The sequence below is a fragment of the Macaca nemestrina genome, chromosome 20 (assembly GCF_043159975.1).
Source record: "Macaca nemestrina isolate mMacNem1 chromosome 20, mMacNem.hap1, whole genome shotgun sequence".
NCBI lineage: Eukaryota > Metazoa > Chordata > Mammalia > Primates > Cercopithecidae > Macaca > Macaca nemestrina.
Window position 1 is genome coordinate 45,216,412 of NC_092144.1, and position 22,314 is coordinate 45,238,725.

Sequence of the window (22,314 nt, forward strand, 5' to 3'; positions counted from 1 at the left end):
TCAGCCTCTTGCTACCTGCAAAGCACTCTAGACTCTTTATTTATTTTTTTTTTCTTGAGACAAGGTCTGGCTCTATGGCCCAGGCTGGAGTGCAGTGGCACCATCTCAGCTCACTGCTACATCTGCATCCTGGGCTCAAGCCATCCTTCCACCTCAGCCTCCCAAGTAGCTGGGACTACAGGTGCACACCACCACACCCAGCTAATTTTTGTATTTGTTTGTAGAGACAGGATTTCATCCTGTTGGCCAGGCTGGTCTCAAACTCCTGACCTCAAGTGATACACCTACCTAGGCCTCCCAAAGTGCTGGTATTACAGGCGTGAGCCACTGTGCCTAGTCATGGACTCTTTTAATATACATCTTCATACACACACGCACACACACACACACACACACGAGTTGCAAACAGAAAAGACACACACATTGGCATGTATGCACAGACACACGCATAGATGTCCACACAGTTGCACACATGTGACAGGGCTGCCCCAGGGGTCCTGGGAAAGACAGAGTTCTACACTCTCATTAGAGGAGACAAACGAGTGAGCCCTGAAGTGGGACAGAGAAGGGGAGACTATGGGCATGAAAATGGCAATCCCCTGGTCCTTACAGCAAGGGTGGAGATCCAGATCCTAATCCTGGGGCGCTGCATCCACAGTGGGCATGGTGCTGGTGCCTGCTTGGGTGATCCTTAAAGAAAGGTCCCGGGGGCTTTGGTTCATGGATCCTTGAGCTAGGAGTTAAAGATCCAGGCCCCTGGGACCCTTGGGAAGCAGAGCAGGAAGACTGAACTCCTGGTTCTGAGGGAGAATGGGCTGGGGGCTTGGTCTCTGGTCCTGAGAGAGAAGGTGCCCAGACTTCTGGATCTGAAAGAGGAGGGGACTGGGTCTCAACTACTGCCATCTTGACGGGACATTTTGGAGGCCTGTATTCCTGAGCCCTCAACAGAGGAATTTACTAGGGGACGGGGGTCTCTGATGCTTGCATCCTTGGAGAAGGACAAAACTGTGAGTGTCTGGGTCTAAAGAGGGTGAGAGTCCTGCGGGAGGACTCAAAATCCACAACGGGCTGAGCCCATAGCAGGACTCCTGGCTGGGCCCTTCATGGGGCGGGACGCCTGGAATCTCCAGGGGCGGGGGCCTGGCGCAGGCTCCCGCCCGGGGTTCCCGAGCTGCTCCACTCTGCGCGGAGCCGCCACGCTATTGTCCTGGCCAGGAAGGCGGGGCCGGCGCGGGGCGTGGCTGGCGGCGCCGGCGCAGCCCGGGGGCGGCGGGAGGAGGAGGTGGCGGCGGTGGCGCTGGGAGCTCCTGTCACCGCTGGGGCCGGGCCGGGCGGGAGTGCAGGGGACGTGAGGGCTCAAGGGCCGGGACATGGGGCCAGCCAGCCCCGCTGCTCGCGGTCTAAGTCGCCGCCCGGGCCAGCCGCCGCTGCCGCTGCTGCTGCCACTATTGCTGCTGCTTCTGCGCGCGCAGCCCGCCATCGGGAGCCTGGCCGGTGGGAGCCCCGGCGCGGCCGAGGTGAGGCCGGGCCGGGTCCTGGGGGATGGGGGAAGGGGCGGGACCGGGTCTTTGGACGCCAGCGCGGACATGTACAGGACAGAAAGCGCGGTCTTTCCAGCCAGGTGGTCAGCCCCCAGGCGCCCCCAACCGCATTTATGAACCCAGGGTTCCAGGCCCCAGCTCCCCCATCCTCCGACGTCCCAGCCCCCTCCCACCCCGAGCATAGGAACTGGTCTATTCAGAGCCCCTGGTCCCAGAAGTCCAGCCCCCTCTCCAGACCCTGGTGACTAGGTCCCAACCCCCTCCCTCCTGGACATAGGACCCACCAAGCAGCGAGGCACTTAGATCCAATAATCCAGACCCCTTGTATTCTCTGGACCCATATGGAGGCCCTTGCAGCCTCCCAGGACCCAGGAGTCCGGTCCTTCAGTCACCACCCACCCCAACCAGATGTAGCTCTCCAGTCCTCAAGGACCTGGTGTCCAGGACTGTAGGCCCCTGAAGCCAGGCCTTATCAGCTTTGCACCCTGCAACCGGAGCCTGAGCAAGGGATGGAGGGAGGAGGGGCCAGAACGCCTGGGTTCAGGCCTCCTCCGCGATTCAGGTTTAACCCCTTCGGGCTCCAGAGCGGCTGAGCTGGGGTCGGGGCGGAGTCTGTCTCCGCGGCAACAAGGCAGAAAGAATCCCGGGGGACCCGGGTCGCCATAGCAACGGGAGAGCTAGGGCGCCCCCGCCCTACGGGAGCTGTTTCCCAGGGAACGGTGCCTCCATGGAGGCGGTGTGCACAACGGTGCTTGGGGGAGGGGGCTGGTGCTGGGGGTCTCGGTCCTAGGGAGCAAAGAACCAGGGGACCCTCATGCCAACGCCCCCCGGGCCCTCATTATCCCCTCCACTTCCATCCAGGCCCAGGGGTCGGCCCAGGTGGCTGGACTATGCGGGCGCCTAACCCTTCATCGGGACCTGCGCACCGGCCGCTGGGAACCAGACCCACAGCGCTCTCGACGCTGTCTCCGGGACCCGCAGCGCGTGCTGGAGTACTGCAGACAGGTGGGCGGGGCCGAGCGGGAGGGGCGGGGCCAGCGGGAAAGCGGGCCCCAAACGAGGCGGGGCCGCCGGTAGAAAGCTACACTTGAAAAAGGCGTGGTCCAAGGTGCCGCGGGATCTAAGACGTGGACGCTAGCGGACGTGGCCAATAAAGAGGCGCAACTATGCTAGGGCAGGGGACCTGTTTTGAGATACTAAGTCAGGAAAGGGGGAGAACCGCGAGATAGCCAGAGAAGAAGTGGAATTTAGGAATCTGGTGGTCTTTGTAAAGAGCAGAGGTGTAGTGGGGAGTGGCGAAAGGATAGGCGGGGCTAAGACAGAAAGAGACCTTAAGGACCAGCGAGATGGGGAAAGGGGTGGAGCCCAATGAAAGCGCGGAGAGCTGAGGGGCGTGGCCACGAAAAGACAAGTCTGTAATGGGAAGGGAGAGCTTTGGAGAGGCGAAATAGAGGAAAAGGCAGGGCTAAAAGGAGGGTGAGACCTTTGGGGAGACGAATCTGACTGCGGGGAGGGGTGACCAGAGAGGTGGGCTTAGAGGGACCTTCAGAAAGAAACAGCACAGGACAAAAGATAGCCTTGAAAACGGACCTGGCCGGGCGCAGTGGCTCACGCCTGTCATCGCAGCACTTGGGGAGGCGGAGGCGGACGGATCACCTGAGGTCAGAAGTTCGAGACCAGCCTGGCCAACATGGCGAAACCCTGTCTTTACTAAAAATACAAAAATTAGCCGGGCATGGTGGTGCGTGCCTGTAATCCCAACTACTCGGGAGGCTGAGACAGGAGAATAGCTTGAACCTGGGAGGAGGAAGTTGCAGTGAGCCGAGATTGTACCATTGCACTCCAGCCTGGGCGACAAGAGCAAATCTCCGAAAGAGAGAAAGAGAGAAAGACAGAGAGAGAGAGAGAGAGAGAGAGAGAGAGAGAGAGAGAGAGAGAGAGAGAGAAAGGAGGGAGGGAGGGAGAAAGGAGGGAGGGAGGGAGGGAAGAAAGGGGACCTGACTACTGGAGAGGGGTGGCTGGCAGAGGCGGGGCTGTGGGCTGATTGCCCCCATCTGATCCCCCCAGATGTACCCGGAGCTGCAGATCGCACGTGTAGAGCAGGCTACCCAGGCCATCCCCATGGAGCGCTGGTGCGGGGGTGCCCGGAGCGGCAGCTGCACTCACCCCCACCACCAGGTTGTGCCCTTCCGCTGCCTGCGTGAGTCCCAGGCGGGGAGAGGGGAACTGAGGTGGGAGTTTCCGAGGGGCAAAATTCTGAGCCCCTCTCTCGGGCCCACATTAAGGGGGTGGGTGCTTGTGTCCTAAGTGGGGCAGAAAAGCCTCTGAGGATAAAATATCTGGATTCTGAGGAGGGTGGGGTTGGTGCTGTAGGAGGGTCTCACCCTGGTGTCCCGCACTTCCCCAGCTGGTGAATTTGTGAGCGAGGCCCTGCTGGTGCCTGAAGGCTGCCGGTTCTTGCACCAGGAGCGCATGGACCAATGCGAGAGTTCAACCCGGAGGCATCAGGAGGCACAGGAGGTCAGGACCTTGGCCCACCCGTCCCCAGCCCCCAGAACCCAGGAACCAGGACCCCAACACCCTCCTCCACCAGAACGGAGGGTCTGGGCCACCAGCATCCTCTTCCCACTTGGGATCTAAGAATTTCATCCCCCAACCCCTTCCTCCAGAACCAGGAATCCAGGCTCCCAGCCTCATCAACCCCCAACCCAGGCAGCCCAGCTCCCCATCTACCCCTCCTACCCCACAATCCTGGCATCTGGGTCCACTCTTCCTACAGGCCTGCAGCTCCCAGGGCCTCATCCTGCACGGCTCGGGCATGCTTTTACCCTGTGGCTCGGATCGGTTCCGTGGTGTGGAGTATGTGTGCTGTCCCCCTCCAGGGACCCCCGACCCATCTGGGACAGCAGTTGGGTGAGTGAGAGGGAACCCTCCATGCCCATCCCAAGGTTCCTGAGGCAGGGGATGGAAGCCTGGGAGCCTGGGCCTGGGTTCTTATTGCCTGGGTCCTCTCCTGCTCCCTCAGTGACCCCTCCACCCGGTCCTGGCCCCCGGGGAGCAGAGTAGAGGGGGCTGAGGATGAGGAAGAGGAGGAATCCTTCCCACAGCCAGTAGACGATTACTTCGTGGAGCCTCCACAGGCTGAAGAGGAAGAAGAGGAGGAAAGGGTCCCACCCCCAAGCTCCCATACACTTGCAGTGGTCAGCAAAGGTGAGGCAGTCTCTGAACCTCTGGGGCCTCTCCACCATAGAGGGAGAAACATCTGGGGGAGTGTTGCCGGGGGCTGTTTTTGGGAGGGACCTATGAGGGAAAGGCCCAACTGAGGAGAAAAGATGAGAGTATCTTTAGATAAAACAGAGGTAGAAGAGCTAACCTGCCAAGGGAGGGGGTGGTTTGAGGGTACTTGGGAGTAGAGGGGCCATTGGGTAGGTCCTGAGGATCATTTCAGAAAAGCTTGGAAGATGGTGTAATGGATTCCTAAGCTTTGCAAGAAAAGGTAGGCCCAGTCTAGAACTACATCTCCCATAATGCCAGGCAGCAGAGGTGGCTAAACTGGGTGCGTGATGGTCTCCGGTGCACTCTAGGAAATGTGGTTCTCTAAGTAGAAAAGGCGACCTGGAGGTGGGCTGCAGACTGACCTCCTGATCCCTGGTCTTGCAGTCACTCCCACCCCGAGGCCCACAGATGGTGTGGATATTTACTTTGGCATGCCTGGGGAAATCAGTGAGCACGAGGGGTTCCTGAGGGCCAAGATGGACCTGGAGGAGCGTAGGATGCGCCAGATTAATGAGGTGATGATACCGGGGGCCCCAGGACCCCCTACAGTACAGAGCTCCCTAAATACCAGGAAACTCCTCCAGGACACATTGATACTACCTCCAAAGGCTCCCTAAGCCCCTTTGACCTTGAGCTCTCAACACCATCCCCTAAGATGACCAGAGATCCATGGCCCATCTATAATCCTACTGAGACGCCACCAGATTCTATGGAAACTCTGGTCTATGATACGCTTTCACTTTACTGGTTTTTGTTGTTGTTGTTGTGATGGAGTTTCGCTCTTAACACCCAGGCTGGAGTGCAATGGTGGGATCTCGGCCCACTGCAACCTCTGCCTCCTGGGCTCCAGTGATTCCCCTGCCTCAGTCTCCTGAGTAGCTGGAATTACAGGCACCTGCCACCACGCCCAGCTAATTTTTGTATTTTTCGTAAAGACAGGGTTTCACCATGTTGGCCAGGCTGGTCTTGAACTCCTGGCGGGAGGAGATCCACCCGCCTCGACCTCCCAAAGTGCTGGGATTACAGGCATGAGCCACCACGCCTGGCCTCTCTTTCACTTTAAACTCCTTCTGCATCTTCCCTCTTGGGAACCCAAGAGCCAGTAAGACTTAAGGGATCTAGGGCCTCTAAAATCTTTTTTTTTTTTTCTTTTTTTTGAGACGGAGTTTCGCTCTGTCGCCTAGGCTAGAGTGCAGTGGCGCGATCTCCACTCACTGCAAGCTCCGCCTCCTGGGTTCACGCCATTCTCCTGCCTTAGCCTCTACTCCCAAGTACTCCCGAGTCCCCAGCTGGGACTACTGGTACCCACACCGTGCCCAGCTAATTTTTTGTATTTTTTGTGGAAATGGGGTTTCACCATGTTAGCCAGGATGGTCTCGATCTCTTGACCTCGTGATCCACCCACCTTGGCCCTGTAATGTGCTGGGATTACAGGCATGAGCCACCGCGCCCAGCCATGGGACCTCTAAAATCTTAAAGAGGGGTTGGGGGACTTGCCAGGTGGATGAGGGTGGATTCTGGGATCCTGAAGCTCCCCTCCGTACGCAGGTGATGCGTGAATGGGCCATGGCCGACAACCAGTCCAAGAACCTGCCTAAAGCCGACAGACAGGCCCTGAATGAGGTAGGACAGCCCCAGTGGGTCCTACTCATGCCTGTCCGCCACCTGGAGCATACTCAGTTTCACCTGGCTCTGGCTGTGTCCTGCCCATCCAGTTCCACCCCTTTCCACCTATTTTAGCCTTTCCTGTCCCCATGCCTACATGCAGCTCTGCCTCTCTTAGCCGCCATCTGACCTGACACTGCTCTGCTCCTCAGATTGGCCATATTTGGCCCCATCTACACTTGACTTGCCTGTCAGGGCTGGCTCTGGAGTCCTGTCCCAAGCCGGGGCCCCTGCAGATGCAGCCAGGGCCTTCTTGGTCTCTCTTTGATGCATTCATGTCTCTATCAGGCCCTGCCCCCTGATTCTGGCTCTGCCCGGCCAATCTCACCTCTTTCAACCTGACCTACCCCATGGAGACCCCACTCATGTTAGCCCCCATTCCAGCTCTTGGTCCCACCCCTATCGTGTCATTTATGCACAGCCTGTCTCTAGTTTGACCCTGCCCAGGCCAGGAGCCCTGCAAGGCTTTGTCCCTTTCACCTTAACATTGGTCAGTTCTGCTCCCAGATTGTTTCCACTCAATCTTACAGTTTACATCCTCACATTGGCTCCCAGTGGGCCTAGTCCCACCTCCACTCTGCCTGGCCCTGTAGCCCACCCCTTCCAGTCCGTAACCTTTGGTTCTGCCCAGGCCTGGACCCCTGGAACACCCCCTAACCCCATGTAGCCCTGCCTTTCCAGGCTCTCTTTGACCAGGCTTTGACCCATCTTCTCTTCTCCTGACCCTGTGCCTACCCGCTCCCCAGCACTTCCAGTCCATTCTGCAGACCCTGGAGGAGCAGGTGTCTGGTGAGCGACAGCGCCTGGTGGAGACCCATGCCACCCGTGTCATCGCCCTTATCAACGACCAGCGCCGGGCCGCCTTGGAGGGCTTCCTTGCGGCCCTGCAGGGGGATCCGCCTCAGGTGCGGAGACCATGGGGGCAGAGAGCAGAGAGCAGAGGGTGACAAGGATCAGGGTGGGCTTGGGCAGCCTGTGTCCCTTCCACAGGCGGAGCGTGTCCTGACGGCCCTGCGGCACTACCTGCGTGCGGAGCAGAAGGAGCAGAGGCACACGCTACGCCACTACCAGCACGTGGCTGCCGTGGATCCCGAGAAAGCACAGCAGATGCGTTTCCAGGTGCTCACATCCTTCCAGCTCCCAAATGCACCACTATTCCTCAGACGCCAGCACCTCAGGCTCTTCTCTTGTCCCTTAGACCCTTTTTCTGTCTTTTGAAGCCCTTCCTATCCCTTGAACACCGCTTCTCTGCCCCTTCCCAGTCTCTCAACTCTGCTTCCTGACCCTGAAACATGGACCCTCACACACTGTGCCTTTGACGCGTTTCTTGTCCCTTGGATTCTTACTCCCCCTGCCCTTGATCCTATGTTCTTTTTTTTTTGAGATGGAGTCTTGCTCTGTTGCCCAAGCTGGAGTGCAGTGGCCAGATCTCAGCTCACTGCAAGCTCCGCCTCCCGGTTTACGCCATTCTCCTGCCTCAGCCTCCCAAGTAGCTGGAACTACAGGTGCCCACCACCTCGCCCGGCTGGTTTTTTGTATTTTTTAGTAGAGATGGGGTTTCACCGTGTTAGCCAGGATGGTCTCGATCTCCTGACCTCGTGATCCGCCCATCTCGGCCTCCCAAAGTGCTGGGATTACAGGCTTGAGCCACCGCGCCCGGCAGATCCTATGTTCTGTCCCTTGGATTTTCACTGCCTTTCCCAGAGTCCTCTTTTTTTTTTTTTTTTTTTTGAGACAGGGTCTCACTCTGTCACCCAGGCTGGAGTGGTGCAGTGCAATCTTGGCTCATTGCAACCTCTGCCTCCTGGGTTCAAGCAATTCTCCTGCCTCAGCCTCCCGAGTAGCTGGGATTACCAGCGCGTGCCACCATGCCTGGCTAATTTTTGTATTGCGTTGGTGCAAAAGTTATTACGGTTTTTGCTATTGAAAGTAATGGCAAAAACCGCAGTAACTTCTTTTTTTTTTTTTGAGACAGTCTTGCTCTGTCACCCAGGCTGGAGTGCAATGGCGTGATCTCTGCTCACTGCAGCCTCCGCCTCCTGGGTTCAAGCAATTCTGCCTCAGCCTCTTGAGTAGCTGGGATTACAGGAGCCTGCCACCATGCCAGGCTTTTTTTTTTTTTTTTTTTTTTTGAGACGGAGTCTCACTCTGTCGCCCAGGCTGGAGTGCAGTGGCCGGATTTCAGCTCACTGCAAGCTCCGCCTCCCGGGTTCACGCCATTCTCCTGCCTCAGCCTCCCGAGTAGCTGGGACTACAGGCGCCCGCCACCTCGCCCGGCTAGTTTTTTTTTTTTTTTTGTATTTTTTAGTAGAGACGGGGTTTCACCGGATTAGCCAGGATGGTCTCGATCTCCTGACCTTGTGATCCGCCCGTCTCGGCCTCCCAAAGTGCTGGGATTACAGGCTTGAGCCACCGCGCCCGGCTTTTTTTTTTTTTTGACAAGAGTCTCATTCTGTTGCCCAGGCTGGAGTGCAGTGACGTGATCTGGACTCACTGCAACCTCCACCTACCGGGTTCAAGCTATTCTCCTGCCTCAGCCTCCCGAGTAGCTGAGACTACAGGCAGGTGTCACCACATCTGGCTGATTTTTGTATTTTTAGTAGAGACGGGGTTTCAGCACATTGGTCAGGCTGGTCTCAAACTCGACCTCAGGTGATCCACCCTTGGCCTCCTAAAGTATTAGGATTACAGGTGTGAGCCACCACACCTGACCACAGCTAATTTTTGTATTTTTAGTACACACTGGGTTTCAGCATTTGGCCAGGCTGATCTGGAACTCCTGAGCTCAGGTGATCTGCACACCTTGGCCTCCCAAAATGCTGGGATTACAGGCACGAGCCACCATGCCTGGCCAGAAACCCCAATAACTTGCACCAATCTAGTATTTTTAGTAGAGGCAGGGTTTTGCGGTGTTGCCCAGGCTGGTCTCGAACTCCTGACCTCAGGTGATCCGCCCACCTCGGCCTCCCAAAGTGCTGGGATTACAGGCATGAGCCACTGTGCCCAGTCGAGAATCCCCTTGTTCCTTGAACCCTCTTCCTGTCCCTTGACCTCCTTTCTCCATAACTCCCCTTGTTTTCCCTGGAACCCCTGTTCTGTGTGCTCAAATTTGAATTCCCCTTTCCTGGATGTTTTCTTTCTGTCTATGGAATCCGTTCTGTGCTCTTGAACTCCAAATCTTGCCTTGAACTATGTCATCTGTATGACCCTCCAGTCCTCAATCCCTGTCTCTGGAATCCCCTCAAACCCCGCTTTCTGTTCCTTGGACCTCATTCTTCAATTTCCTTCTCCTATGGCCCAGTTCCTGACCCTTGTGCCACACGTCCTGTCCATTGCATGTGCCGCTTTTCCTTGGCCGCTATTGAATTCCTCCTTCATACTGCCTCAGTTTCCTCGTGTCCAGCCTGCATTGCCCAGCTCATCCTTCATGTCCACTCCCCACAGGTGCAGACCCACCTTCAGGTGATTGAGGAGAGGGTGAATCAGAGCCTGGGCCTGCTTGACCAGAACCCTCACCTGGCTCAGGAGCTGCGGCCCCAAATCCGTGAGTGCCTATTACCCCGGCCCCCATTCCAGAACTCTGAGGGCAGATCTTGACTCCTAAATATTGATCCCCCCAATTTCATTTATTTCTCTGTAACAAACCAGCCCAGAACTTAGCAGTGAAAATCAACAGCCATTTTTCTTTGTTCATGATTCTGCCATCCAGTCTGGGCTTAGCAGAGTGGTTCTTCTAGTGGTCTTGCCAGTGGTCAAGCATGCAGTTGTATTTAGCTAGCAGATCATCTGGGGGCTGGGAGTCTAGCACAAACGGGCCTTTCTCCCTCTCCAAGGAGGCTCACGGCCTCTCTTCTCCATGGAGCCTCTCCATGTGGTCTCACCAGCAGGGTAGCTGGATTCCCTACTTGGCCGTTCATGCTCTCCAAGACATCAAAGTGGAAGTTGCTAGGTCTTAAGGCTTGGGTGCACATTCTATTTGTTAAAACAAGTTACAAATCCAGTCCAGATTCAAGGGAAGGAACCTATATGCATACCAGAAAGTGTGACCTACCACAGCCCCCAGATCTATTGTGGCTTCCTCCTGGATATCTCACACATAACCCTGATTCTCCTGGTATTTAAGAAAGCTATCATCTTGAGCTGGGCGCAGTGGCTCACGCTTATAATCCCAGCATGTTAGGAGGCTGAGGCAGGCAGATCACTTGAGGTCAGGAGTTCGAGACCAGCCTGGCCAACATGGTGAAACCCCATCTTTACTAAAAATTAAAAAATTAGCCAGGTGTGGTGGCACTTGCCTCTAGTCCCAGCTACTCAGGAGGCTGAGGCAGGAGAATCACTTGAACCCGGGAGGTGGAGGTTGCAGTGATCTGAGATCACGTTATTGCACTCCAACCTGAGCAACAAGAGTGAGACTCTGTCTCAAAAAAAAAAAAAAAAAAAAAAAAAAGCCATAATCTTGAAACTTCAGCCTCCATCCTTCCTGCCAGCAGTGCCTCCCTCCAGCTTCCCACTTTCTCAGATCACACTTCTGGCTATCCCACACTTGGGGCTGACTCTGCTGTCTGCACGATCCCCCAGTTGCTCTACTGTTAGGGTGCCCTTCACTCACCCCAATGCTCACTACCTCAGCCACCTTTCTGCATCTCCCCCTCAGAGGAACTCCTCCACTCTGAATACCTGGGTCCCAGTGAATTGGAAGCCCCTGCCCCTGGGGGCAGCAGTGAGGACAAGGGTGGGCTGCAGCCTCCAGATTCCAAGGATGGTGAGTGAGCCCACATATAGGTGACCCCAGACATTGGGGAACATGCCCCAGCTTAATCTGTAATCCCCTAGAGTCTGAGGGTGTCTTCACCACCACAGTGACTGGGAGAGGATGGGGAGGAACGTCTGAGGTTGCGGAGGCCTCTGTAGGATCCCCCATCCTCATTCTTGGTCCCTGGGAGGATGTTTCTCCACCTTTCTTTGCTGATAACCCTCCTCTCTTCACTCTTCCACTGCCTTGCTTCCTCTGGCTTCCAGCAGACACCCCCATGACCCTTCCAAAAGGTGAGTGTCTCGTAGTTAACCCCAGCCTCCAAATCCCACTAATCCGTGAACCCAGAAGGAAACAGGGTCCATCCATTGGGAACCTCAGACTCCCTGGGGTAGAGTCCGATATACTTTCCAAGCCCCTCCTCTGAACCCTAAAGAATGAAATAGGGCCAGGCGCTGGTGGCTCACACCCGTAATCCTAGCACTTTGAGAGGCTGAGGCAGGAGGATCCCTTGAGGCCAGGAGTTTGAGACCAGCCTGGGCAACATAATGGGACCCTGTACATACAAATAATTTAAAAATTACCTGGGTGTGGTGGGGCATGTCAGTAGTCCCAGCTGCTCAGGAGGCTGACATAGAAGGATCACTGGAGCCCAGGAAGTTGAGGCTGCAGTGAGCTGAGATCATGCCCCTGCACTCCAGCCTGGGTGACAGAGTGAGATTCTGTCTTAAAAAAAAAAAAAAAGAATGAGATCAGACTTGGGGGTAGGGTCCACAGAACAAGACGCTGCATCCCCTGAGAAAGAGAAGATGTCCCCGCTGGAACAGTATGAGCAAAAGGTAAGTTGGTCAGACCTGTGGGCTCCCAAAGGGGAACAAGAGCGGGGCCTATACTGCTGGGTATGAGGGAGGAGATGCTGGGGGCTTAGATTCCTTGTCCTGAGGGAAGAGGGAGCTGAGGACATGGAATTGAGATCCTAGAAAATGAGAGGGTTGGCCGGGCGCGGTGGCTCAAGCCTGTAATCCCAGCACTTTGGGAGGCCGAGGCGGGCGGATCACGAGGTCAGGAGATCGAGACCATCCTGGCTAACACAGTGAAACCCCGTCTCTACTAAAAAAATACAAAAAACTAGCCGGGCGAGGTGGCGGGCGCCTGTAGTCTCAGCTACTCGGGAGGCTGAGGCAGGAGAATGACGTAAACCCGGGAGGCGGAGCTTGCAGTGAGCTGAGATCCGGCCACTGTACTCCAGCCCCGTCGACAGAGTGAGACTCCGTCTCAAAAAAAAAAAAAAAAAAAGAAAATGAGAGGGTTGGGGGACGCTCTCTTGGGCCGCTGGGGAGGAGGAGGCGGGCGCCAGGCTTCTGGGTCCCTGACACCTCCTGCTCCACCAGGTGAATGCGTCTGTTCCAAGGGGTTTCCCTTTCCACTCATCGGAGATTCAGAGGGATGAGCTGGTAAGAGGAGGAACAGCCGGGTACCTAGGGGAAGAGGCCAGAGGTCAGCAGCCAGGCTGTGATTCCCAAAGCCACACGGGTCCCTCAAAGACGCCCTCTGCCCCATCTCCTCTCCCTGCAGGCACCAGCTGGGACAGGGGTGTCCCGTGAGGCTGTGTCGGGTCTGCTGATCATGGGAGCGGGCGGAGGCTCCCTCATCGTCCTCTCCATGCTGCTCCTGCGCAGGAAGAAGCCCTACGGGGCTATCAGCCATGGCGTAGTGGAGGTGAGACCCACGAGGGCGGCGTGTGGGAAGAGTTCCTGAGCCCGGGTGTGGGCAGGCTGAGAGGCCTGCGGGCAGTCCCGCCCCCGCACCCCACTGTCCTGTCGTTCCCCTGCCGGTTGCAGGTGGACCCCATGCTGACCCTGGAGGAGCAGCAGCTCCGCGAACTGCAGCGGCACGGCTATGAGAACCCCACCTACCGCTTCCTGGAGGAACGACCCTGACCCGTCCCCCTTCACCCCTCCAGCCGAACCCAGACCTCCCCTCTTCCTGGAGCCCCAGAACCCCAACTCCCAGCCTAGGGCAGCCGGGAGTCTTGAAGTGATCATTTCACACCCTTCTGTGAGAGGGCTGGAAATTCTTATTTCCCCTTTCCAATTCCAAATTCCATCCCTAAGAATTCCCAGATAGTCCCAGCAGCCTCCCCATGTGGCACCTCCTCACCTTAATTTATTTTTTAAGTTAATTTATGGATCCTTAAAGTGACCGGCACCTTGGTCCGAGTGTCTATTTCCCTGGAATTCACCCTCTCATGTTTCCTTACTAACATCCCAATAAAGTCCTCTTCCCTACCAAGCCAGCCTGAGTCTCTGTGGGAGAATTAGTCTGTAACCACAGCTGGATGCGGTGTCATCCCCGCCCAGGCCGCCTTGGTCTCTTTAAACGGGATGACGAAGCTTTACATCTGGGCGGGGCCTGCGGGAAGGGCTGGGAGCGCCGGGGACTGGGCTCAGAGGCCCGGGATCAGCGCCTGTCCCGGAGCTCTCCGCGGTGCTGAACTGGCCGCACCTTCTAACTCTCATTCTGCTGGGTACCAGGGTGGACCCCAAGGAGGCTGGGCTCCAGCGAGTTTCCCCTGCCATCTGCTTAGCCTCACACACAATCACACGCAGCGCCCACCCCAATCTTCGAGAGTCCTGTAAGATACTATGAATCGTGAACCACCTTCCCATTCCCCAAAGTCTTCATTCCTTCTTGGGCAATCTATAGAAACCCTCTGGAGTGTGGAGATTCCAGTCACGTGTCCCAGAAAGGGATCTATATCTGCACGTGCCTACTGAACTTCGTTTTATTTTCTCCCCCTACTGCCCATATAAATGCAGAAGAATTTATTTTTCTTTCCTTTCCCCACCTCCCTTTTTTTAAGAGTCAGGGTCTCACACTGTCACTTAGGGTGGAGTGCAGTGGTGCAATCATAGCTCACTGCAGCTTCCAACTCTTGGGCTCAAGTGACCCGCCTGCCTCAGCCTCCTGAGTAGCTGGAACTATAAGCACGCACCACCACCCCTGGCTAATTTTTTTAAAAAAAATTTAGGCCGGGCGCGGTGGCTCACGCCTGTAATCTCAGCACTTTGGGAGGCTGAGGCGGGCGGATCACCTGAGGTCAGGAGTTCGAGACCAGCCTGACCAACATGGTGAAACCCCGTCTCTACTAAAAATACAAAATTAGCCGGGCTTGGTGGTGCATGCCTGTAATCCCAGCTACTTGGGGAGCTGAGGCAGGAGAACCGCTTGAACCCAGGAGGTGGAGGTTGCTGTGAGCCAAGATCATGCCACTGCACTCCAGCCTGAGCAAGAAGAGGGAAACGCCATCTCAAAAAAATAAAAAATAAAAAAAATAGAGATGGGATCTTGCTATGTTGCCCAGGCTGCTCTGCAAGTCCTGGCCTCAAGCGATCCTCCCACCTTAGCCTCCTGAGTAGCTGGAATTACAGGCGTGCAGCACCGTGCCCAGTATTGGAATTTATACCCTCACATGTCCCATTATGCTGGCTGGGGTTAGCCCTCCACATATGCTGTTATCTGTCCCAAGAGAGTTGTTAGGAGGATTAAAAGGGTTAATATTTGTGGAGATGTTACAACTGCACCTGCCACTTAGCAAGTATTTGTTAAGTAAATTTTAAAGTATTAAGGTAGCAAACACTCATATGGTGTTCACCCTGTGCCAGACACTACTTTGAGGGCTTTATATGCACTGGCACACTTAATCATTACTTCTGTGAATGGAAAATAAATCTTGGGGGCCCCAAATCACTAAGTTAAAGGGAAAAGTCAAGCTGGGAACTGCTTAGGGCAAACCTGCCTCCCTTTCTATTCAAAGTCATCCCTGTGCTCACTGACAGAGGCATACTCTGATCGCCTTCTTTGGAAAAGCTAACCAGAAACTCAAAAGGAGGCAACCGTTTGTCTTTCACCTACCTGTGACTTGTAAGCCTCCTCCCTGCTTTGTATTGTCCTGCCTTTCCAGACAGAACCAAAGTACATCTTAACATATGTTGATCGATGTCTCATGTCTCCCTGAAATATATAAAACCAAGTTGTACCCCGAACAACTTGGGCACGTGTTGTCAGGACCTCCCAAGGCTGTGTCACAGGTGCACATCCTCAACCTTGGCAAAATAAACTTTATGAATTCATTGAGACCTGTCTCAGATATTCGGAGTTCACATTTCCATCCAATGGAATCGGTATTATGACTATTCTTATCTACAGATTGGGAAATGAGACTGAGGGTCGTTACATCACATGCTCTATGTCATCATCTAGGAAGAGTCAGAGCTAACAATTCAACCCAAGAAGCCTGGTTCCAGCATCCACTCTCCTGGCCAGTTTGCTAACCTCCTGTTTAATACTCCAAGATTGTCCCATATGGTGTTCCGATTGTGCGCTTCAAAATTCCACGTGGCTGGGCACAGTGGCACACTGCTGTAGTCCCAGCTACCTGGGAGGCTGAGGCAAGAGGATTGCTTGAGCCCAGGGCTTCTGGATTGTAGTGCACTATGCCAATTGGCTGTCCACACTAAGTTCAGCATCAATATGATGACTTCCTGGGAATGGGAACCGGCCCAGGAAACATAGGTCAAGACTCTCATGCTGATCAGTGGTGGGATAGCACCTGTGAATAGCCACTGCACTTCATCCTGGGCAACATAGAGAGACCCTGTCAATAAATAAATAAATAAATAAATAAATAAATAAATAAAATCCAAGTGATACCATTCACCTCCCGTTGTAGATTTGCTTTTTTACCACAGCTTCCCAGCAGATGGCAGTAAAGTGTCATGTTCTAATGTCAGTATCTCGCATGATTTTCTGACAGATGGTTTGGGGAGGGAGCATCTATTTCTAATTCTCCCAAAGGGCCTGTGAGTTAGCTGTGGTTCTTCATAATATATAACTGTAAATATAGCTCGTGTATATTAAATATACACCTGGTAGATGTTAAGAGAAGACGCTTCATGGTGCAAGTTGGACGCAATGCCAGTTTCTGTAGAGAAGTCAGTTTGCACAATCATTCTGATACTGGTTATATCTTTGGTTATATTTGGATAAGCCCAGCGGAAATCTATCACTAACACCACAGGAACCACAGGGGTTGAAAGCTGCCTTTGTATTTTCACAACCAAGAGTGATCAACAGGCTAACAATAAGTAAGGAGCTCCAAGCAGGTGAAACAGAAAAAGTAAGGCAGTTTTGCTCAATATGGTCAGTGTGTAAAGTTTAATGGTAATACTTCGAGTACTTAATTTTAAAATGTTGTTACTCAAATTACAGCAGGAAAAATAATTTTGCTGTTACTTATCTGATGTTCTTGCACCCCTAAACCATTCTTTTCCCACTGAAGATGATCTTGGTAATTCTTCTTTTTTTAATTTTTAATTTTTTTTTTTTTCGACAGAGTCTTGTCAGGCTGGAATGCAGTGGTGCGATCTTGGCTCACAGCAGCCTCCACCTCCCAGGTTCAAATGGTTCTCCTGCCTCAGCCTCGCAAGTAACTGGGATTACAAGCACCTGCCACCATGCCTAGCTAATTTTGGTATTTTTAGTAGAGACGAGGTTTCACCATGTTGGCCATGCTGATCTTGAACTCTTGACCTCAGATGATCCACCTGCCTTGGCCTCTCAAAGTGTTGAGATTACAGGCGTGAACCACCGGGCCCGGCCAATTTTTCTTATAATAATTCAATTTCTACCATGTGCAGTGGCTCATGCCTGTAATCTCAGCAATTTGGGAGACTGAGGTGGAAGGATCACTTGAGTCCAGGAGTTCAAGACCAGCTTGGGCAACATAGTGAGACACAGTCTCTAAAAAAAAAAAAGAAAAGAAAAGAAAAAAATAATTAGCCAGGCATGGTGGTAAGTGCCTCTAGTTCCAGCTACTCAGGAGGCTGAAGTGGGAGAATTGCTTGAGCCTAAGAGGTAGAGGCTGCAGAAAGCCAAGGGTGACAGATTAAGACCCGGTCTCAAAATAATAATAATAAGTATATATGGCCAGATGCAGTTGCTCATGCCTGTAATCCCAGCACTTTGGGAGGCCGAGGTGGGAGGATTCCTTGAGCCCAGGAGTTCAAGACCAGCCTGGGCAACATAGTGAGACCCTGTATCTACAAAAATAAAAATGAAAACAATTAGCCGGGTGTGGTGGCACACACCTATGGTCCCAGCTTCTCAGGAGGCTGAGGCAGGAGGATCACTTGAGTCCAGGTAGGAGGTGGAGGCTGCAGTGAGCTGACATTGCACCACTGTACTCCAGCCTGAGCAACAGAGTGAGACCCTGTTCTTATTTTTAAAAAATGTATATATATATATACAAAGTTTCTGAGGGACATTTTATCATGCTAGTGGGGTGGGTGTGTGCACTTGTGTGTGTTGATATGCATCTTAGTTTGGGTTATAGAATACCGTGGGCTGGGTGGCTTAAACAATACACATTCATTTCTCACAAGTGCTAGAGGCTGAGAAGTCCAAGATCAAGGTGCCAGCAGCTCCAAAGTCTGATGAGGGCTCTCTTCCTGGTTTGCAGATGGTTTTCTTTCTTCTTCTTTTTCTTCTTCTTTTTTTTTTTTTTTTTTTTTTGACAAGGTCTTGTTCTGTCACCTGGCTGGAGTGCAGTGCAATCATAGCTCACTGCAGCCTTGATTGCCCAGGCTCAGGCAATTCTCCCGCCTTACTTTCTCAAGTAGCTGGGACCACAGGTGTGCACCATTACACCCGGCTTTTTTTTTTTTTTTTTTTTTTTTTTTTTAATAGAAACAGGGTTTCACCATACTGCACACGCTGGTCTCAAACTCCTGAGCTCAAGCTATCCTCCCATCCTCCCATCCCAAAATGCTGGGATTACAGACATGAGCCAGCGTGCCCTGCCCACGATGGCCATCCTCTTACTGCATCTTCATATGGCAGAGTAGACAGCAGAGAAGCAAGCTGTTTCCTGTCTCTTCTTCTTTTTTGTTTTTTTGTTTTCATTTTTGTTTTTGTTGTTGTTTTTGTTTTTTGAGATGGAGTTTCATTCTTGTTGCCCAGGCTGCAATGCAATAGCGCGATCTCGGGTCACGGCAACCTCCATCTCCCAGGTTCAAGCGATTTTCCTGCCTCAGCCTCCCGAGTAGCTGAGATTACAGGCATGTGCCACCATGCCCAGCTAATATGTATTTTTAGTAGAGACAGGGTTTCTCCATGTTGGTCAGGCTAGTCTCCAACTCTGGACCTCAGGTGATCCATCTGCCTCGGCCTCCCAAAGTGCTGGGATTACAGGCATGAGCCATCATGCCCGGACTCTCCCATCTCTTCTAACAAGGACATTAGTTCCATTCATGACGGTTCCACCCTCATGACCTAACTACCTCCCAAAGGCCCATCTCCAAATACTACCCCATTGGGGCTTATGGTTTCAACAAATGAATTTTAGAGGGACACAACCATATACTCCATAACAATACAAATTGAGATATACATCTTATATGTCAACAAAACCTCAGATGCCATCAGTGATAAAAAATAGCATTATTTTAGGTACCACAAAAGGGAAAAAAAGGCAAAGTATAAACTATGTCACACAATTGACTATAAGATTATCCCAATTAAGTCCTTCTGAATTTTTTATTTTATTATTATTATTATTTTTTTTTTTTTGGAGACGGAGTCTCGCTCTGTCACCCAGGCTGGAGTGCAGTGGCCGGATCTCAGCTCACTGCAAGCTCCGCCTCCCGGGTTTACGCCATTCTCCTGCCTCAGCCTCCCGAGTAGCTGGGACTACAGGCGCCCGCCACCTCGCCCGGCTAGTTTTTTGTATTTTTTAGTAGAGACGGGGTTTCTTTTTTTTTTTTTTTTTTTTTTTTTTTTGAGACGGAGTCTCGCTCTGTCGCCCAGGCTGGAGTGCAGTGGCGCGATCTCGGCTCACTGCAAGCTCCACCCCGCTGGGTTCACCCCATTCTCCTGCCTCAGCCTCCCAAGTAGCTGGGACTACAGGCGCCCGCCACCTCGCCCGGCGAATTTTCTTGTATTTTTAGTAGAGACGGGGTTTCACCGTGTTAGCCAGGATGGTCTCGATCTCCTGACCTCGTGATCCGCCCGTCTCGGCCTCCCAAAGTGCTGGGATTACAGGCTTGAGCCACCGCGCCCGGCCTGAGACGGGGTTTCACCGTGTTAGCCAGGATGGTCTCAATCTCCTGACCTCGTGATCCGCCCGTCTCGGCCTCCCAAAGTGCTGGGATTACAGGCTTGAGCCACCGCACCCGGCCTATTACTATTATTTATTTACTTACGTTAGAGACAGTGTTCACTGCAGCATAAAACTCCTGGGCTCAAGTGAGCCTCCTGCCTCAGCCTCCAAAGTAGCTGGGACTACAGGTGTGCACCACCACACACAGCTAATTTGTTTTTGTTTGTTTATTTTGGTAGAGTGTGTCTCACTAGGTTGCTGATCTCAAATTCCTAAGCTCAAGTGATCCTCCCACCTCTGCCTCCAAAAGTGCTGGAACTACAGGCATGAGCCACCACGTCCATCTCAATCAGGTTCTTCTTAGAATCAATGAAATACTGCATATTTGTAGGAAATTTTCCTAGACCCGCTGCCAATGTGTGAATACATATGAGGGCGCATACCTGCTGGTATAAGACAGCTGATATGGGAAACCTAACATCAGGAGCTCCTGATGACTCCTTCCCTCCCTCCCTCCCTCCCTCCTTTCCTCACTTCCTCCCTTCCTTGTTTCTTTCTTTCAGACGGAGTCTTGCTCTGTTTCCCAGGCTGGAGTTCAGTGGTGTGATCTCACCTTACTGCAACATCCATCTCCAAGTTCAAGCAATCCTCCTGCCTCAGCCTCCCAAGTGGCTGGGACTACAGGCACCGGCCACCATGCCCAGCTAATTTGTATTTTTAGTAGAGACAGGGTTTCACCATGTTGACCAGGCTGGTCTCCAACCCCTCACCTCAGGTGATCCCCCCACCTCGGCCTCCCAGAGTGCTGGGATTACAGGAGTGAGGCACCTTGCCCAGCCCCCAGATAACTTTGTCTCCCAATATTCAGACCCTTGTGTAATGCCTCCCACACTGATCTGTGATCAATGACATGTCAACAAGCATGATACAAGCAGGAGCTTGTCTCCTTGAACCTCTCTCTCTTGGAGAACTGAGCCACTATCTGAAGTGAAGAGATTCACCTGCCCTCCTGGACTGCATGGAGAAACTCTTGGCCACTCCTGGAAGCTCCAGTATCTCCGCTGAGCTATCAGGCATGTGAGTGAAGGCGTCATGGATTTCCAGGCCAGTTGGGCCTCAGGTTGACTGCATCCACATAAGGAACAAAAGGGAGACAGCAAAACAGCCAGCTGAACCCGGCCTAGATTTCAGTCAGAAACAATTAAGAGGGGCTGGGTGCAATGGTTCACACCTGTAATCCCAGCACTTCGGGAGGCCGAGGTGGGCGGATCACTTGAGGTCAGGAGTTAGAGACCAGCCTGGCCAACATGCTGGAACCCCATCTCTACTAAACAAATTCAAAAATTAGCCAGACGTGGTGGCGGGTGCCTGTAATCCCAGCTACTCGGCAGGCAGAGGCAGGAGAATCACTTGAACCCAGGAGGTGGAGGTTGCAGCGAGAGGAGATCGCGCCACTGCATTCCATCCTGGCAAGAGAGAGACTCCGTCTCCGATCTCAAAAAAGAAGAAAAAAGAAAAGAAACAATTAAAAGGGTGTTGGTTTAAGCCTTAAGTTTTAGGGTGGAGACACTGGCCAGAGCTCTGGAGTGTGCTAATATGTACATTCGGTTTGTGGTTCATGAAAGGTTCCTAGCTGCGGGGGCTATGATGGGTTCGAGGGCTTTCTGGGATGGGGGCTCTTTTGCAGAGGCCAGAGCAGAGGCTGTGGAGCGGGTATGAGAATGGGGTTTGGGGCTTTGGGTTTTTTTTGTTTTTGTTTGTTTTCTTTTGTTTTGTTTTTGAGACGGAGTTTTGCTCCTGTTGCCCAGGTTGGAGTACAGTGGCACGATCTTGGCTCACTGAAACCTCTGCTTCCTGGGTTCAAGAGATTCTCCTGCCTCAGCCTCCTGAGTAGTTGGGGTTACAGGCGCCCACCACCACACCTGGCTAATCTTAGAGACAGAGTTTCATCATGTTGGCCAGGCTGGTCTCAAACTCCTGACCTCAGGTGGTCTACCTACCTTGGCCTCCCAAAGTGCAGGGATTACAGGCGTGAGCCACCGCGCCCAGTCTTGGGTTTTTTTGTTTCTTTTTATTGAGACAGTCTTGCTCCGTTGCCCAGATTGGAGTGCAGTGGCATAATCTCAGCTCACTGCAACCTCTGCCTCCCAGGTTCAAGTGATTCTCATGCCTCAGCCTCCCGAGTAGCTAGGATTACAGGCACATGCCAACACGCCTGGCTAATTTTTGTATTTTTAGTAGAGATGGGTTTTTGCCATGTTGGCCAGGATGGTCTCAAACTCCTGACCTCAGGTGATCTGCCTGCCTTGGCCTCCCAAAGTGCTGCGATTGTTAAGTGTGAGCCACTGCACCTGGCTGAGGATGGGGTTTTGTGGAGGTCTTAATTTGGGTTTCTCCAAAAGCAGCTGTGGAGGGAAGGATTGGAGGGAAAGTTGGAAGGGATGGAGAACATTGGTAGGGGAGGCAGGAAGAGACACAGATAAGAGAGAGCAGACGATAAAGGGTATTTTATCAAGCCCAAACCACTGTGGGGAACTGGGGATTCATCCACTGGGGAACGCTGGAGCTCGCAGAGGCCATGCATTTCCAAGTTAGCCCAACAGACAGGTGGGGGACCATCTCCTATCGGTAACTGGCTGAGGGCTGCTGGAGTGGGAAGTGGGCACGAACCCCCTGGCTTCCAACACTTGCCACGCCCATACCAGGGCAGAGCCGCACCAGTGGTCTGAAACTGCCCAAAGGCAAATATTTTGGGGCTGACACCTAGGCTGGTCTCAAACTCCTGACCTCAAGTGATCCTCACCCCTTGGCCTCCCAAAGGCCAGTCCTACTTGTGTCACCAGGGTGAGGGTGATGGGATATGGACCTGGCACCCATGGTGGCTGCTACGTCCTCCCTCCTCAGGCACATTCATCCCAATA

General features: G+C 53.2%; 1 protein-coding gene across 2 annotated transcripts; it reads left to right on the top strand.

The window, feature by feature from the left end:
- The first annotated feature begins 1,306 nt into the window (after positions 1–1,306).
- Positions 1,307–13,527, top strand: LOC105495643 (amyloid beta precursor like protein 1). Of its 2 annotated transcripts, none has more exons than XM_071086393.1 (17): positions 1,307–1,517; positions 2,403–2,546; positions 3,609–3,741; positions 3,949–4,061; positions 4,321–4,454; positions 4,567–4,751; positions 5,202–5,332; positions 6,366–6,440; positions 7,229–7,387; positions 7,473–7,601; positions 9,927–10,026; positions 11,137–11,244; positions 11,502–11,528; positions 12,004–12,074; positions 12,627–12,689; positions 12,811–12,954; positions 13,077–13,527. In XM_071086393.1, exons 1-17 carry the CDS (start codon positions 1,371–1,373, stop codon positions 13,173–13,175), a joined length of 1,962 nt encoding a protein of 653 aa, XP_070942494.1. In that variant the 5' UTR covers positions 1,307–1,370; the 3' UTR covers positions 13,176–13,527. The 2 variants fall into 2 exon arrangements, with proteins under 2 accessions (XP_070942494.1, XP_070942495.1); XM_071086394.1 differs by having other exon boundaries at positions 11,505–11,528.
- The last annotated feature ends 8,787 nt before the right edge of the window (positions 13,528–22,314 follow it).

Bases quoted from the DNA above. Each gene is read 5' to 3' on its own strand.
- LOC105495643 (XM_071086393.1), top strand. From the start codon at position 1,371: ATGGGGCCAGCCAGCCCCGCTGCTCGCGGTCTAAGTCGCCGCCCGGGC. The intron at 3,742-3,948 runs GTGAGTCCCAGG...GCACTTCCCCAG, and splicing joins TGTGCCCTTCCGCTGCCTGC to CTGGTGAATTTGTGAGCGAG. The intron at 12,075-12,626 runs GTAAGTTGGTCA...CTGCTCCACCAG, and splicing joins TGGAACAGTATGAGCAAAAG to GTGAATGCGTCTGTTCCAAG.